The 16,349-nt window shown below is 39.8% G+C and overlaps 1 protein-coding gene across 1 annotated transcript in view; it reads left to right on the top strand.

Annotated features, from left to right (window-relative positions):
• Positions 1-16,349, top strand: part of LOC308093876 (striatin-like) — a gene marked incomplete at its 5' end in the record, with an annotated part of 62,142 nt that overhangs the window by 22,865 nt on the left and 22,928 nt on the right. The window contains 5 exons of the mRNA XM_080440256.1: positions 2,558-2,661; positions 4,799-4,872; positions 6,903-6,987; positions 14,424-14,594; positions 15,790-15,925. Of these exons, the coding sequence (XP_080296382.1) occupies positions 2,558-2,661; positions 4,799-4,872; positions 6,903-6,987; positions 14,424-14,594; positions 15,790-15,925 (570 nt within the window). The remainder of the gene's footprint in view (positions 1-2,557; positions 2,662-4,798; positions 4,873-6,902; positions 6,988-14,423; positions 14,595-15,789; positions 15,926-16,349) is intronic.

Genomic DNA, 16,349 nt, shown 5'->3' with positions numbered 1-16,349 from the left:
CAGGGGTGAGTACATTATGAATAAACTCTGGCAGTCAATGTGTTAATAGCCAGGGATCCTTTTAATAAAGTATTCTATCAATCAATCAAACAATATGACCCCAGTGCCCCACTTGGGTCAACACAGTCAAAAAAGCGCCTACTCATGGCATCTAGGCCACTCACATCCTCTGGGACAAACGCTACCGTCTGTTCCTCACTCTCTCTCTCTCTTACATCATAAGAGGGATTGTTGTGCTTTTGTCATCATCGCTGCTCCGAGGCTGTGGAGCAAATCTCTCTCTCTCTCTCTTTCTCTGTTGAAAGCCTGTCTGTGTTCCCTCGCTTTTCAGACTAACTGAAGATGCTGTCTTGTTAGTTCTATGTACTGTTCGTCTCTGCTTTGTTTCTGTCTCTTTACTGTCTGTCTGATTGATTGATTTATATTTTCTATTGATGTAGCACTTTGTTCACGTTTTTAATTTGATATTGTACAGGAAGCTGTGGTTGACGTCGGTTACTTTTAAATGCACTTGATTTGACTTGAATACAGACAGTCAGTCAGTCAGCGCTTCTCATGGTATCACAAGTTCAACACCAGTCAGTCAGTCAATCAGTCAGTCAGTCAGTGAGTCATTCAGTGCTTCTCATGGTATCACAAGTTCAACGTCAGTCAGTCAGTCAGTCAGTCATTCAGTGCTTCTCATGGTATCACAACACCAGTCAGTCAGTCAGTCAGTCATTCAGTGCCTCTCATGGTATCACAAGTTCAACGTCAGTCAGTCAGTCAGTCAGTCATTCAGTGCTTCTCATGGTATCACAACACCAGTCAGTCAGTCAGTCAGTCTTTCAGTGCCTCTCATGGTATCACAACACCACTACAGCCTTAAAAACAAGGCTCCAGACATCCCAAAACAAACCGGTAAGGCTACTTCTTGGCCTCAAACACACAACCCATCAAACCCCTGCTCACTTTGCTGGGGTGGGATGGCTCAGGGTTGAGGACAGAGTGCGGCAACTTGCATTGGGCCTGGTCTACAAGATGAAAGGAGTGTAAAACCCTACTCACTTTCAAAACTGCCCTAAAAAACTGGCCCCTGTCAAAGTCTTAACCTACCCCCCCTCCTCAAACTATTTATTGTACATATTTCTTGTTTTTTATACCTATAAGCTGATTGTATGACGTTCTGCATAGTAATGAATCAATCAATCAATCAATAAATCAAGGAGTAGGGTGAGATTAATTCCAGGTTGACATTGACCAGGTCAGCTATTTCTCCCCTCATTAAAGTGAATCCAGTGTGTTTTTCACGGTTAAATATATATACAGTCCCTTTAATGCTGTGTGGGCCATTTCCAACCCCTACCAACACAGCTTTATGAATGATAAACTCACCATGGATGCAACACTTAATCGTGTGTGTGTGTGTGTTTAGTGAGTAGCTCATTATGCCCATTGAGCCTCATGTCTGTCTGCTGTGTGTGTTTATATGAGTGTAAACACACAGGCCTTGTTCAACATAGAATTCACTCAACACTCTCTCAGCATTGTACTGTATGTATGTATGTGTGTGTGTGCTTGTGCTGTATTACTATACTTGTGAGGGCCAAGAGTTTGTGAAATAGTCATTGTAATGGGACAATTGTCCTGGTTCTCATAAGAGAAATGGTTGTTTTATGGGTAACCCATTAAGACCTGAGGCGATTCTTAAAAATGCTTTAAAAAAAAACATTTTTTTGGAAAAAAAGATGTAGCAGATATAGAGCTATGAGCTTGTATATCTGCTATTTTTGAATAGCCAAAGAAATCTAAAGTGACACAGATTCGTTCCAGGTCTTAATGGGTTAAAGAAGAGATTTAGGCGGAAAAAGATTAAGGTTAAGTTTAGGGTTTGAGCCTGGAGTTATGCTTGATTTATGTAGTTGCAGCGCGACGTGTTGTGAGCTTGTAGATCGTCTATTTTCGGTGCGTGGAAACGGCACACATCTATGTTATACCTCAGGGTTCAGCGTTATGTCCAGCGTACAATCCTAACAGTATGTTTCTATATCAGTGGTGCTCCAACTTTTTCATGTCAAGGACCCCCAGAATTATATGTATTTGGCCGCGGACCCCTACAGCTGAAAATATTTTGTTCCAGGCACCGAGTGCCGCGCTATGAGCTTGTAGATCTGCTATTTTTGAATAGCCAAAGAAATCTCAAAATGATGTTTTCATCACAACACAGTGCCACTCTACAACAACAATGCAAAATAATTCAACATAAATGTTTAAAGTTGAGCTTGAATGAAAAATGTGATTTGAATGTTTTTGGATCCTGGGTCATATTGTGATTTAAAAATGTATGCCCTAAAAAAAAAACATGTATTTGTATCAGAATCCAATCATTTCAGTGTCAATACCAGTACCACAACCAGTAGCTGTTCCAGTTCTATACTGGTCCACAGCTGTTATTCATCATGTGTCCAAAGTCCAAACACACCTGTACATCTATGATATAACCTGTGTGTGTGTGTGTGTGTGTGTGTGTGTGTGTGTGTGTGTGTGTGTGTGTGTGTGTGTGTGTGTGTGTGTGCAGGCTCAGATAGCCTTCTTGCAGGGAGAGAGGAGAGGTCAGGAGAATCTGAAGAAAGACTTGGTCAGAAGAATTAAGATGCTGGAGTACGCTCTGAAACAAGAGAGGTACGCATTCTACGCAACACATACACAGCAGCACATCATTTAAACGCACTGCTTCTCAAACTTTCTCATGTCAAGGACCCCCAAATGTGTATGTATTTGACCCCCGTCTGAAAATGGTTTGTGCCAGAGACCCCCAGAAGAGAGGATTTGTGTAAAAAAAAAAAAATAACATTATACTTTCAAGATTTTAAAAGAAAAAGCTTGCTCTGTGAGCTTGTAGAACATATAAATGGTTAAAGTGGTTAAAATGTTTGTGCTGGGGACCCCCTGGAACCCCCCCAAGGACCCCTAGGGGTCCCCGGACCACACCTTTAGAAGCATGATTGCTGCCTTATATAGAGATGATTTAATTCTGGCAGGTTTGTGCAGGAGTGCAGTGCGACCTCTAGTGGTTGAATGTTGTCCTTGGCTCAAATTAGAATGGGTTGACCCATTGACCTTTGGTCCTCAGTTGTGAGACACACACACACACACACACACACACACACACACACACACACACACACACACACACACACACACACACACACACACACACACACACACACACACACACACACACACACACACACACACACACACACACACACACACACACACACACACACACACACACACAAAGCATCGTGGGAAATGTAGTGAATGACACGTTCAAACAAAAGCGTGTCTAAGCTGACATGGGTTCATGACCCTGACACATGTAGTCCAGAGAAATGGAGTGAAATGGACCCAAACCAGTATACCCCACACACACACACACACACACCCCCACACACACACACACACTCACTCACTCACTCACTCACTCACTCACTCACTCACTCTCAATTTCAATTCAAAGTAGCTTTATTGCCATGAGAAATCATACGTTTACATTGCCGTGGAGCATTAAAATCAAACCAAAGCAATGCATGTATAATTAAAATGGAATAAAGAAATGGACAAACAGAGCTGTGTTACATTGTAACTTAGAGAAATCTGTCTTACAAAACCATAAGAATTGTGCATTTTCTGTCAGAAATAGTTAAAAATCCACGATTGGGATAAACTTTTGAAACAAATGGTAGCAATATTTCAATGTTTTGCATTCACTTGGTATAAATCCTTATAGCAGCAGATTTCACACTCTCTCTCACTCTCAATCTCAATCTCACTCTCACACACACACACACACACACACACACACACACACACTCTCTCTCTCTCTCTCTGTCTCTCTCTCTCTCTCTCCCTCCTACTCAGTCAGTAATGACTCATCATGGTTTTTGTTGCCTTTAAAACCCATCGTCTCAAACTGGAGCGGTTTCAGTCACTTTTATATTTATTAAATATACTTTCCATTTGATTTCAAAACACAAACACTAAACACATAATATAAGAATATCACAATATACCATAATATCTTCTCTGTCGAGTGGAAACCTCATATGTCCAAAACTGTTACTTTTCAGGATTCAAATTCAAAAGTATTTAAAGTAGCAGATCTACAACTAAGCTCAAAACACTTGTAGATCTACTTTTGATACTTTTGTGTGACGCTGTAGTATGATCAAGTAAGGCGTTAATTTATTCACAAAAAGACAGATAAAAGGTTTAGAATGTGTGTAAATGACTGATATGTCCTTACATAAGATAACTTTCCATCACTAAGGACATTGTGTCAACAGCCGCAAGGGAGGGATTATTTCATTCTCACCTCTTTGACTAATACTAATCCAATTACTTCATTTAGTTTAACCCCTCATTGACCCATAATCAGATTATTCATCAGATTATATTCATGAGATTAGACTTCATGCGGAACAGATCAACCTCCTCAAAGTAGGGGCTAATAGACACACACACACACACACACACACACACACACACACACACACACACACACACACACACTCTCAAACAAAGACGGGTTCCCTTTTCTGTTAGTTTCTTTATCGCGACAGAGAATAGGAGAGCTGTGCAAAAGTACATTTTATGTCTATTTTTAGGCCAGTTTTTTATTTCTTTATCATGCAGTATTCCTCTGTTCATGATGACGTGTGGTGAAGCTGTAATAGAATAATAAGTGTGTGTGTGTGTGTGTGTGTGTGTGTGTGTGTGTGTGTGTGTGTGTGTGTGTGTGTGTCCGTGTCCTCAGGGCCAAATACCACAAGCTGAAATATGGGACGGAACTCAACCAGGGAGACATGAAACCTCCTACTTATGACTCTGGTATGTCTGTCTGTCTGTTTCATCAGAATAATCATTGACATCGTGAACATGATAATAACAGGGCTGGACATGTTTTATGTTGTAGTAGAATTCTATTTGATGCATTGCTGTTGAAATGTTACAGGAATGCATAATGTTGTGTGATTAGCTCTCATCATCATTGACTGCCATCCCAAGAGACTATAGGAAGACAGACATAACCAAACATAACCACTTAAACCCCAGCACCCGCATAGTGGGTCAAAGCTTTCGCAGAAAATAGCAGATCGACAAGCTGACCGTCAGCTTGTCGATCTGCTATTTTCCTGCAAAAGCTTTACCCACAATTGCATGACATTACATTACAGTCATTTTAGCAGACGCTAAATGACAATAACAGAAAACGGAAAATACACTAGCATAGAGCCTTGAGGGACTCCGGTCAACCTTAGTGCAGAGTGCCGTGCTGTGAGCGTGTAGATCTGCAATTTTAGAAATATCGTGAAAATCTTTGCAAATCTTTGAATATATATTTTTTTATAAAGCAAACGTTTGAAACTCAAATATTTTCTTCTTGGGGGGGGGGGGGTCCCTGGAACAAAATATTTTGAGATGGCGGTCCGCGGGCAATGGGGGTCAGTCGTTGATCAATTGACTGACATATAATAGCAATTAATACAATAAATCGTTACCGTCGGGCAGAAACCTTATCTCCATATTTTCACTTGTGTTTTTTTTATAAATTAACGCCCAACTTGATCATACTACAGCGTCACACAAAAGCATCAAAGGCAACAGATCTACAAGCTCGAAACGTGATGTGAAGCGACATATTTTGAGCTTGTAGATCGGCTGCGTTTGCTATTTTTGAATTTGAAACCTGAAAAGTTAACAGTTTTGGACAAATGAGTACAATATGTATAGCCTTGAAGTGGGTTAACCTCAACAACATGTTCTGAGCATGTTAAACGCATAGATAATGAGCTTTGGGTAAGACGTGCAGATGATATTGTGATGGAACATGCTGTTGGTGTTTCATGTTTGATTATTCAGAATGATTGACGTGGTGAATAATGAGTCATAAACAGAAGCAACAGTGATGTAACACGTTATGAAGTCGGTCTAGTTGCTGCTGTACCGAGTTCAAACACAGCATTGATATGAAAAGTCAGCCTGGTTACTGTACCCCGAGTTCAAACACATCGGCGAGCCTGGAGATAACACTGCATGACGCTGTATCTCTGTGTATTCTCTCCCTCTCTCTCCATTCAAATCTGCTTTATCGGCATGACACACATTCTTCTATTGCCAAAGCATTAATGACACACAGTAGGATACAAAATAACAATACCGGTACATATTCAGAATTAGAACAAGTAATAGAGACGAGGGAAAACATAAACAAAACGACATTAGTTATCCAATTTAGACCGGGAACGCATCTGTGTAATTTTAAGATTTCAGAAAATTCAAAAAATAGCAGATATACAAGCTCATTGTCTATTTTCAATTCAATTCAATTCAATTTTATTAAAGTGTCAAATCACAACAAGTTGTCTCAAGACAATTTACATGTAGAGAAGAGACCCGACAGTCCCACCCTGAGCAAGCAATTCTGCGACGGTATGAGCTTGCTATTGCTATTTTTTGAATAATCGTGAAAATGTGTGCAAATCTTTGAATAAACTGTATTTTTTTTGTTTAAGCGAACATTGTAAAATATGTTGTTCCAGAGACCTCCAGAAGCAAAGATTTGAGTTAAAAATGTTGTTTAAAAAAAATGTATGTATTCAAAGATTTGCACACAATGTTCAAAATAGCAGATATACAAGCTTGCAGATCTGCTATTTTTGAATAACCTAAATGATAAAATAATGGTTATAGCAAAAAAAATCTAAAATGACACAGTATGCGTTCCCGGTCTTAATAGGTTAATAAACTGACTTATAGTGTTCTCTCTGTCTCTCATTGTCTTTCTCTCTCACTCTCTCCTTATATCTCTCTCTCTCTCGTCTCGTCTCTCTCTCTCTCTCTCTCTCTCTCTCTCTCAGATGAAGGGAATGACAGTGATGAACCCAGTCCCCTCAACAGCTCTCATCAACTCAGCTGGAAACAAGGACGACAACTACTTAGACAGTCAGTACACACACACACACACACACACACACACACACACACACACACACACACACACACACACACACACACACACACACACACACACTTGAAATATTTATTTATGTCCACATAAACAGAAGTAGAAGATGTATAAAGGACATAAACACTGCCAGTGCAGTCAGATAAAGGGAAAACAGCCAGTTACAAAGTGCATGTAAGGCAGAGCATTGTCACATACAAAACAAAAGATGGCATACTTGTCGAACACAGCGGACAACAATCATGGGTAAAGGAAACAGCGCCTCCTCCAAATTGAGCGGCTTCCTATAATAGCTGATATTGAGCAGTACCTTGCTAATTATTTAGCCCTCCTTTTGGAGAGGCCGGCCATTTGCAGGCCCCACACACACACACACACACACACACACACACACACACACACACACACACACACACACACACACACACACACACACACACACACACACACACTAGGGATGGGCAATATTATCGATATCACGATATATCGCGATATTTTACTTCGCGATACTGTATCGCGATACTGTATACTGTATCGCGATTAAAAAAAAAAAAAAAAAGTTTTTTTTTTTTTTTTTTTTCTTGCTTTTTCAGATACAGGCTTTATGAAAAACATTCAAAGAACCTATCACAGATCTGCAGCTACTCAAAGAACCTATCACAGATCTGCAGCTACTCAATATGTAGTGTATATATAAACAATATGTAGTTGTGATATATGTATATATCGCAATATATCGCAATATATCACAATATATCGCAATATATCCCAATATCGTGATACGACCCAAGTATCGTGATGCGTATCGCAAAATAATCGTATCGTGACCCAAGTATCGTGATACGTATCGTATCGTGAGATTGTTGCCAATACCCATCCCTAACACACACACACACACACACACACACACACACACACAGATTGAAGCCAAAGTTAACCTAATGGCGAGCGCAAGATTCACACATTGTTATCCATGCAGAAAATGTAGTACAGCGACGGAGGGAGGGCACCGTGTGCGTGGGGTTGCGTTAGAGCGTGCATACTCCCCTGCGGAGTTTCCTTTTATTGTTTTGCTTAGAGCCTATTTATAGCCTCTAGACCAGGGGTCTTCATCAATTTTCAGGCCAAGGACCCCTTAGCAGAGAGAGAGATGAAGCAGAGACCCCCCCCCCCCCCCCTACTACATATTAGAGCTCACAACGTGTCACAGGACTTTTAGTATGTTGTTCTGGACACCTCATAGAAATGATGTACGGTGTGTTCTGTTACAATGACTTTGTTGTGAAACGTTAGTGTGCCTGGACTATTAACCCTTTAAGACCTGGAACGCATCTGTGTCACTTTTTGATTTGAGCTAAAAATGCATTATTTTACACTTTGGCTATTCAAAAATAGCAGATATACAAGCTCATAGCGCGGCACTCGCGCTATGAGCTTGTATATCTGCTATTTTTGAAAAATCGTGAAAATCGTAAAATGACACTTTTTTTCCCCCCCCAAAAACGTAAATATACGTTTTTGGCACTCAGAGGGTGAATTTGCAAAAACGTATATATACGTTTTTGGCACCCAATGTGTTAAAGGGTTAAGTGTGCGGTCCATTCGCTGCTCTGCAAGCTCTTCCTGACCCTTTGATGTGTGGGAAAACAGGTCTAAAGCCTTGTGTCTCTCTGTCTCGTCTCGTCTCTCTCGCTCTCTCTCTCGATATATATATCATTTTGGTTAGAACTGATTTTATACTTGATGTTATACCGATATATAAAACAATAAGTGGGTGAATTCCAAATATTATGAAGGTTTTCCACGGCGCCCCTGGTCTGGCCTCACGCCCACCCTAGGGTGGCGCTAGAGAGCACCCACTTTTGAGAAGCCCTCATGTAAAAACTGCTAGCTCTGTGGATGTGTGTGTGTCACTGACAAAATGTCCCCTGGATCCCGAAATGCCTGTACAGTAGTTCCACAACTCCCACACAAAGCCTGTATTGTCGTGCGGGCGTGTGGAGGGATGAGGCAGGCACTGGCCTACACCACAGACAGAGTCCCTGGGTTTGTGCAGTGGTGAAAGAAGTACTCGGATATTTTACTTTAAGTAAAAGTACCAATACCTCAATATAAAAATACTCTGTATTCAGCAAAAGGCCTGTGTTCAAAATGTATTCTAAAAGTACAACAGTATTGGCATCAAAATATACTTAAAGTACCAAAAGTTAAAGTACTAAAATGTTTGAAAATAGCAGATCTACAAGCTCACAACGCGTCACATCGCAACGTGTTGTGAGCTTGTAGATCTGCTATTTTCAAACATGTATAAAATAGGGCTGAAGTGGTTAATGTATGTTTTATAATATAATCATTTGTATCCGCAAAGTAACTAGTAACTAAAAGTTTTCAAATAATTATAGTGGAGTAAAAGTACAATATTTTGCTCTGAGATGTAGTGGAGTAGAAGTAAAAGTACTGTAAATTGGAAATACTCCAGTAAAGTAAAAATACCTCAAAACTTTACCTAAGTATAGTACTTGTACTTAGTTACTTTCCACCAAGGTCCCGGGTCACGAACTGACTGGAGAGAGACAGACGGATAGAGAGAGAGAGAAGGAGAGGGAGAAAAGAAGGAATGAGAGATGCTTTGGTTCAGTCTAGAACAGTAGGGGTAAACTGTTGTACCAGCTCGTCCGTTTACTGTACATCTACCCAACACTTTATTACTGGATGTTCAATTATGATCAATATATTGTACACGTAACTATATGATCAATATATCCTACATGTTTAGTATGTTCAATACACAATGGTGAGAGCTGGGGACAGACATTAAATCAATGTATCAATGTAGTTCTCCAACAGATGTGCGTATACCAGGGGTCTTCATCAGGGGGTCCGGGACGCCTAGGGGGTCCTCAGAGCTACTATAGGGGGTCCGCCAAAACTTTGTGTGATATGATTTTAATTTTTTTTACATTATCCACTTGAACCCTAGCATCCCTTTTTCTGAGGAGAACTTTAGCCAAAAATAGCCGATCTACAAGCTCACAACGCCTCGCAGCGCGAGGCGTTGTGAGCTTGTAGATTGGCTATTTTTGGCAAAGACTTATAGGTGTAGAGGGGAAAAAAGAGCAGACCAAGTAAAAAAAAAAAGTAATCTACAACACAATTTGATGCAATATGTAGGGGTGGGTGTAGGGGTGGTCTCTGCTTCATCTCTCTCTCATCTAGGGGTCTTGGCCTGAAAAACGTTGAAGACCACTGGTGTACTGTATGTGGCTGTGTGTGTGTGTATGTGGCTGTGTGTGTGTGTGTGTGTGTGTGTGTGTGTGTGTGTGTGTGTGTGTGTGGGTGCGTGCGTGTTTTCATGTTTTGTGAAGGGACTGTGTTCGTGGGTGCGTGTGTGTGCGTTTCCTTTTTTGTGTAGGGACTGTGTGCATGCGTTTGTGGCGGACAGGGACAGTGAATGGAGGATTGTGTCGAGGCGGGCAGCCCTCCTGCGACTGCAGAGACTGGTACAGAGAGAGAGAGACGGAGAGAGGACATCTTTACTCCTCTGTCTCTTCTCCTCTCCTGTGGTGTGTGTGTGTGTGTGTGTGTGTGTGTGTGTGTGTGGAGCTGGTGCATTAAAACTTCTGGAGGTTCTACCGTGTTGTGCTTTGGTTTTAACTCCATAGGGAGGTACAGTATGGAACATCTCTCTCTCTTCTCTGTGATGTACTGTAAGACAGGATGTAGGTTGATGTGTTTATAGGTAGAGCCTGACAGATCGGTTTGGCCTAATATGCCGGCCAGCATTCCACTTATTCGCAGACATGCTAGGTATTGGCTAATATGCAGCTGTTGTATCCTAAAGTTTTTACATTTTAATTGTTTAAAAAAATGTTGAGCTTCAATTTTTAAAAACTTTTTGAATAAGGAAAGTGGCTAAATAAAAGGATTTTCAGTTTATGTGTATCTTATATTTGCTTGTTCATTGTATAATTAAAGTTAGATGTTCGAGAAGTTTAATATAGGCTTTGCGTTCTCTCATCGAAAAGTTTTGTTTTTAATTTGTATCATGAGTGAAACAGTATACGTTTTCCAAATGTATTTCAGGATAACACTTAACACTTAAAGAACATCACACTGCATCTTTAATTGGTTGAATCAGGTTCTGGGATTTTAATTTGACTGTTGGACTATTCATTAACACTTTCTGACAAACATTTGCAATCATTTCAGTGCTGATTTAGAGCAGATTAACATAGTCAAGAGTCATATGGAAAATGTCCAGCATTTAAAATCAATAACCTCATACAGTATGTCCAAAACTTTTCAGGATTAAAATTCAAAAATGACAAAAGTAGCAGATCTACAAGATCAAAACGTGTCGCTTCACGCCGCGTTTCGAGCTTGTAGATCTGCTACTTTTGATGCTTTTAGTGTGACACTGTAGTATGATCAAATAGGGCACTAATTTACGGGGGAAAAAACACAGTTAGATTATGGAGATAAGAGTTTTCTGCCCGACAGCGACAATATGATGGCAGGCATCTTATTTGAACTGCCAACGATGCATTTAGACTGCGTACAGAATGTGTGTAGTACAATTCTGTAGCATTACTCTACTGTTGTCAGCATGAGATGCATCCAGTACTGCAAAGGTTCTGGATTTGTTTCCATACACTATGGCTGGGTTGCAGGTAAGGTTCTAGGAACCTAATTTGGGTACTCACTTGGTGTAAAGTAACTAAGTACATTTACTTTTTTACTTAATTTTGAGGTACTCTTACTGGAGTATTTCCAATTGTCTATACTTTTACTTCTACTCCACTACACCTCAGAGGCAAATATTGTACTTTTACTCCACTACAATTATTTGAAAACTTTAGTTACTTTGCAGATATAAATTATTACTTTATAAAACATACATTAACCACTTTAGCCCTATTTTATACCTAGGCTATTTGAAAATAGCCGATCTACAAGCTCACAACGCGTCGCGAGTTTGTAGATCTGATATTTTCAAACATTTTTGTACTTTTACTTTTGGTACTTTAAGTACATTTTGATACCAATACTTTTGTACTTTTACTCAAGTAAATTCTGAATTCCAGACTTTTACTTCTACATTGCAGTATTGATACTTTTACTTAAGTAAAATATTTGAGTACTTTTTCCACCACTGCTCACTAGTACTGCAAAAGAGAACGCACTTCCACCCTGTGTACGTTGTGTAGGTCACAACCGCATGGTTTTCATAGAGTAAAAAATATTTTTTAGCAAAAAAAAAATTGTTTTAAAGCAGCTGTTCATGTTTTGTTTATTTCCCACAAGGGTCAAGTGAGCTTTAATAGAAATCTGATTTCCTCTAAAAAAAACTAGGCAGATTTTAGCAAGTGTAGCTGTGAGATTTTGTTTTAATAATGATATTTTATTGACAGATATAAGTACATGGCATGCTCTACAAAGAGGTGTCAATGTATTACAGATACAAAACAAAAACAAGAAAAACTGAAACAAAACAAAAAGCAACCCAATATCGTAAATTAAGAAAACTAACAAACACAAATGAGAAAAAAATAGAACAGAAGTTTTGTGGAGTTCAATAACCCTGTATGGCCTGGCCTCTAACTGTTTGACATGAATACAGAGCGCCCCCAGCTTGTTAGACAACCACCCCCAATGCCTCCATAAAAAGGGAAAGTATATATGAGAAGGTTGAGAGGAAATTTGTTAATGAAGATGAGAACTTGTGATAGGTTGTTCTAGTGGACCAGGGTCAGATTGAGTCTGAATTGTTAACGTGAGACAGTAATGAGTGGCTGCCAGTACTTAAAAAATTTGTTAGTTGAGCCCCTGATTGTAATTTTTTTCCGGTTTCAAAAAGAGCATGACATCTTCAGCCAAGATGAGGATGGTGGTGGTTTGCTACCTTTCCAATGGAACAGAATTTGGGGACGGGCAATGAGAGAGCAGAATGAGATCACACTAGCTTGCTTAGAGGAGATTGATATGTAATACCTCAGAGATTGTAGCGAAAAAGTGTTCCCAAAAAAACGTGAGGGACAATGTCCCTGGTGACTGGTGACACTTCTAGTGAGCCTAGCTTTGCTGTAATGAGCCTGATTTAGTACTTTGAACTGGATTAAGGAGAGTCTTGCACAGGAAGAATAGGAATTATTGATGGCTTTAGGTGCCAAATATTGGTCTGAAAGGGTGATTGCAAGTTCTGATTCCCAGTCGGATTTGATTTTGTGCAATCCCGGGTCATTCTCTGCTGAGATAAGACTGTAAAAAGATGAGACATGACCGTTTGGAGTGTCAATTGCTTAGAGAAGGTAATCAATTAAAGAGTGTGGTGTGTTCTTTGGAAATGTGGGAGTAAGAGACTGTATAAAGTGCCAAAATAGGAAATACCTGAATTGGTCTGATTGGGGTAGGTTGTAAGTATCACATAGTAGTTCATGAAAACTTGTGAAATTACAATTGATAAACAAATCCTTAGAATGGCCAAGACATCTCCTATCCCAGTCAGCAAACCTGGAATCAAGTCTAGTCCCATTTGTGAGCTGTGACATTAATACAATTTGAAACTTGTGATACGATTAGCAAACGCAGGTTTTATTTTGAAGTCTACCAACTAGAAATCCAGTTGCATTTAAACTACGGTTGACGCTGTTGAGACAAAAGCTACATTGTTTGTCGAATAGAAAAGACAAATTGTCAAATCTCATCTGTATATAGTCTGGTGCACACACTATATACAGTATGTGTCTATAACCTGGTGCAATAGCATGGGGGAAAATATACTAGTATATAACCTGGTGCAATAGTGTGAATCAATATATACCAGTCTATATGACCTGGTACAATACACACATAAAAATAAAGGGGCCAACTGGAACCAAAACTGGTTCTTCAGAGTGATGCCATAGAAGAACCATTTTTGGTTCCAGAAAGAACCTTTCAGACCCATTGATTTGAATGGTTCTATAAAGAACCCAAATCCCTTAAACCGTATGAACTTCATCAACCGGCTATAGATGTGTTTGTCGAAAATAGCAGATCCGCAAGCTCACAACGTGTCGCGGTGCGACACGTTGTGAGCTTGCGGATCTGCTATTTTCGATGATTGTCTGTACATTAAGACATGGTTTAAGAGTTCAAAGGTTCCTCAAAGAACTTTGACAAAAAAGGTTCTATAAAACTAGATGATGAACATGAAGAACCATTCACTGGATCAAATGGTTCTTTAGTAGTTGATGGTTCTTTGTGGAACCATATAGCCTTTTTAAAGAACCGCTTAAGAACCATTATTTTTCTGTGTAGCATGGAACAACTGACGCCAAGGTTAGGTCGTCATGGTACTTTTCTTTGTCCGCTGTTGTATTTTCCTCCAGACTCTTGTTCTCATGTGTGTGTGTGTGTGTGTGTGTGTTCTCAGGTATCTCCAGGAGGTGGGCTACACAGACACCATCCTGGATGTGAAGTCTCAGCGGGTGCGGGCGTTGTTAGGCCTGGCCGGGGACGCGGCGGACAAAGCCAGCGACAGGAGGCCTGAACCCATGGTGAACGGGACGGAGCCCTCCTCACTGAAAGACCACAGCGTGGTCAGGTTGTTCACATAACACTTTATTTACATTCTAATAACGTTGATCATAATACTACAGCGTCACACAAAAGCATCAAAAGTAGCAGATCCACAAGCTCGAAATGCCGCGCGAAGATCTGCTACTTTTGATATTTTTTTATTTGAATCCTGTAAAGTAACAGTTTTGGACATATGAGGTATCCACCCGACACAATGCTGTATAGATACTGTTATTAGTAAAATAAACATTAACATGGTTTGGTTTGGTAAAATAACCTTTATTAACATGGTCAGGTACACAACCGATAATGTTGTTCAACTTAACAAACTTAAAAAAGAACTAGATTACTTGATGATAATTTCGCTATGATCCATAAGGGATTCGAAGATGACTTGATGAGAGTTGCTACAAAGCTAAAGATAAATATTATTAGAAACGACTTGGAACCTAACAGCTTTATCTGTGTTATTCTTCATAACTCTATCTGTGATATTATTTATGTGTTTTCCTTTTTTGAGAGATAAAGTAGATTATTTATTTGTATCATTGTTGTATATTATGTATGTTATTTTGTATTGGTTTTTATAAGACATAACGGACAGATACATCAACAAGACACAACAATAAGACAAACAAACACCAGACTATAATGCATAATAAACGTGAGTAATTAACCTATACCTCATGATGAGGTATAGGCAACCACAATACAACAGTTGGACACATTAACAATTAGGCCTGTACAAAGCAGAGCAGTCACACAGCAGAGTCTAGATGAGCCGTGATAGGACCCCAGATGTACTCCAATGTTGTTAAACCTCTCCAGATGTATCAGTGATACAAACTCATTAAGGCATCTAGTGAAACAAGGAACAATGGAAGTCTTCCACTCTGTCCAACTTACTCTTATGCTTGGTACACTAGTAGCAAAGAGAATAATTTTAACAGAGTAAGGCAGAGCGAGAGAAGCTTCGGAGCTACCAAACAAGGCAGTTTGTGCATCAGGTTCGAGCTGAAAACGGTATACTCTCAGCTATACCAAGCAAAAATGTTTTGCCAGAATAAAACAATCTTTGGACAAGACCAGAAAGTGTGGCCCAACGTGTCCTTGTGATAGATCTATCAAGTATTGTAAACAATTGGATACATTTTTGTTTATCATTGTTGTAGTAATAACTGTTTATCTCTATCTCTCTCTCTCTGTCTCTCTCTCTCCAGTAAAGCAGGTATGTCTGACTCGGCCAGTGTTCTGGAGGTGTTTAAGTTCATAGAGAGCACGGCAGCAGAGTTCAGCGATGAAGACGAGGATGATGACAGTGAAGGAAAAGACAAGACCATCCTGGACCTAGCTACGGTACATACACTATATCGTCTCTGTCGGGTGGAAACCTCATATGTCCAAAACTCTTAACTTTTCAGGATTCACATTCAAAAATGGCAAAAGTAGCTCAAAACGTGTCGCTTTGTGCTGTGTTTAGAGCTTGTGGATCTGCTATTTTTGATGCTTTTGTGTGACGCTGTAGTATGATCAAGTAAGGCGTTAATTTACGAAAAAAAGTTTATTTAGATAAGAGGTTTCTGCCCGACAGTAACGATATGTTGTTTAATGTCTCTCAACTCTACTTGGTCATTTCCCTGCTTACATTTGCAAAAAAAATTGTTTTAATGCGTCCCCATTTAGACCGGGAACGCATCTGTCATTTTAGATGTCTTTGGCTATTCAAAAATAGCAGATCTACAAGCTCATAGCGCAGCACCGAGTGCTGCGCTATGAGCTT

The sequence above is a fragment of the Gymnoscopelus braueri genome (assembly GCF_963280865.1).
Source record: "Gymnoscopelus braueri genome assembly, chromosome: 2".
Taxonomy (NCBI): Eukaryota; Metazoa; Chordata; class Actinopteri; order Myctophiformes; family Myctophidae; genus Gymnoscopelus; species Gymnoscopelus braueri.
This window is presented reverse-complemented; position numbering and strand designations above follow the sequence as displayed.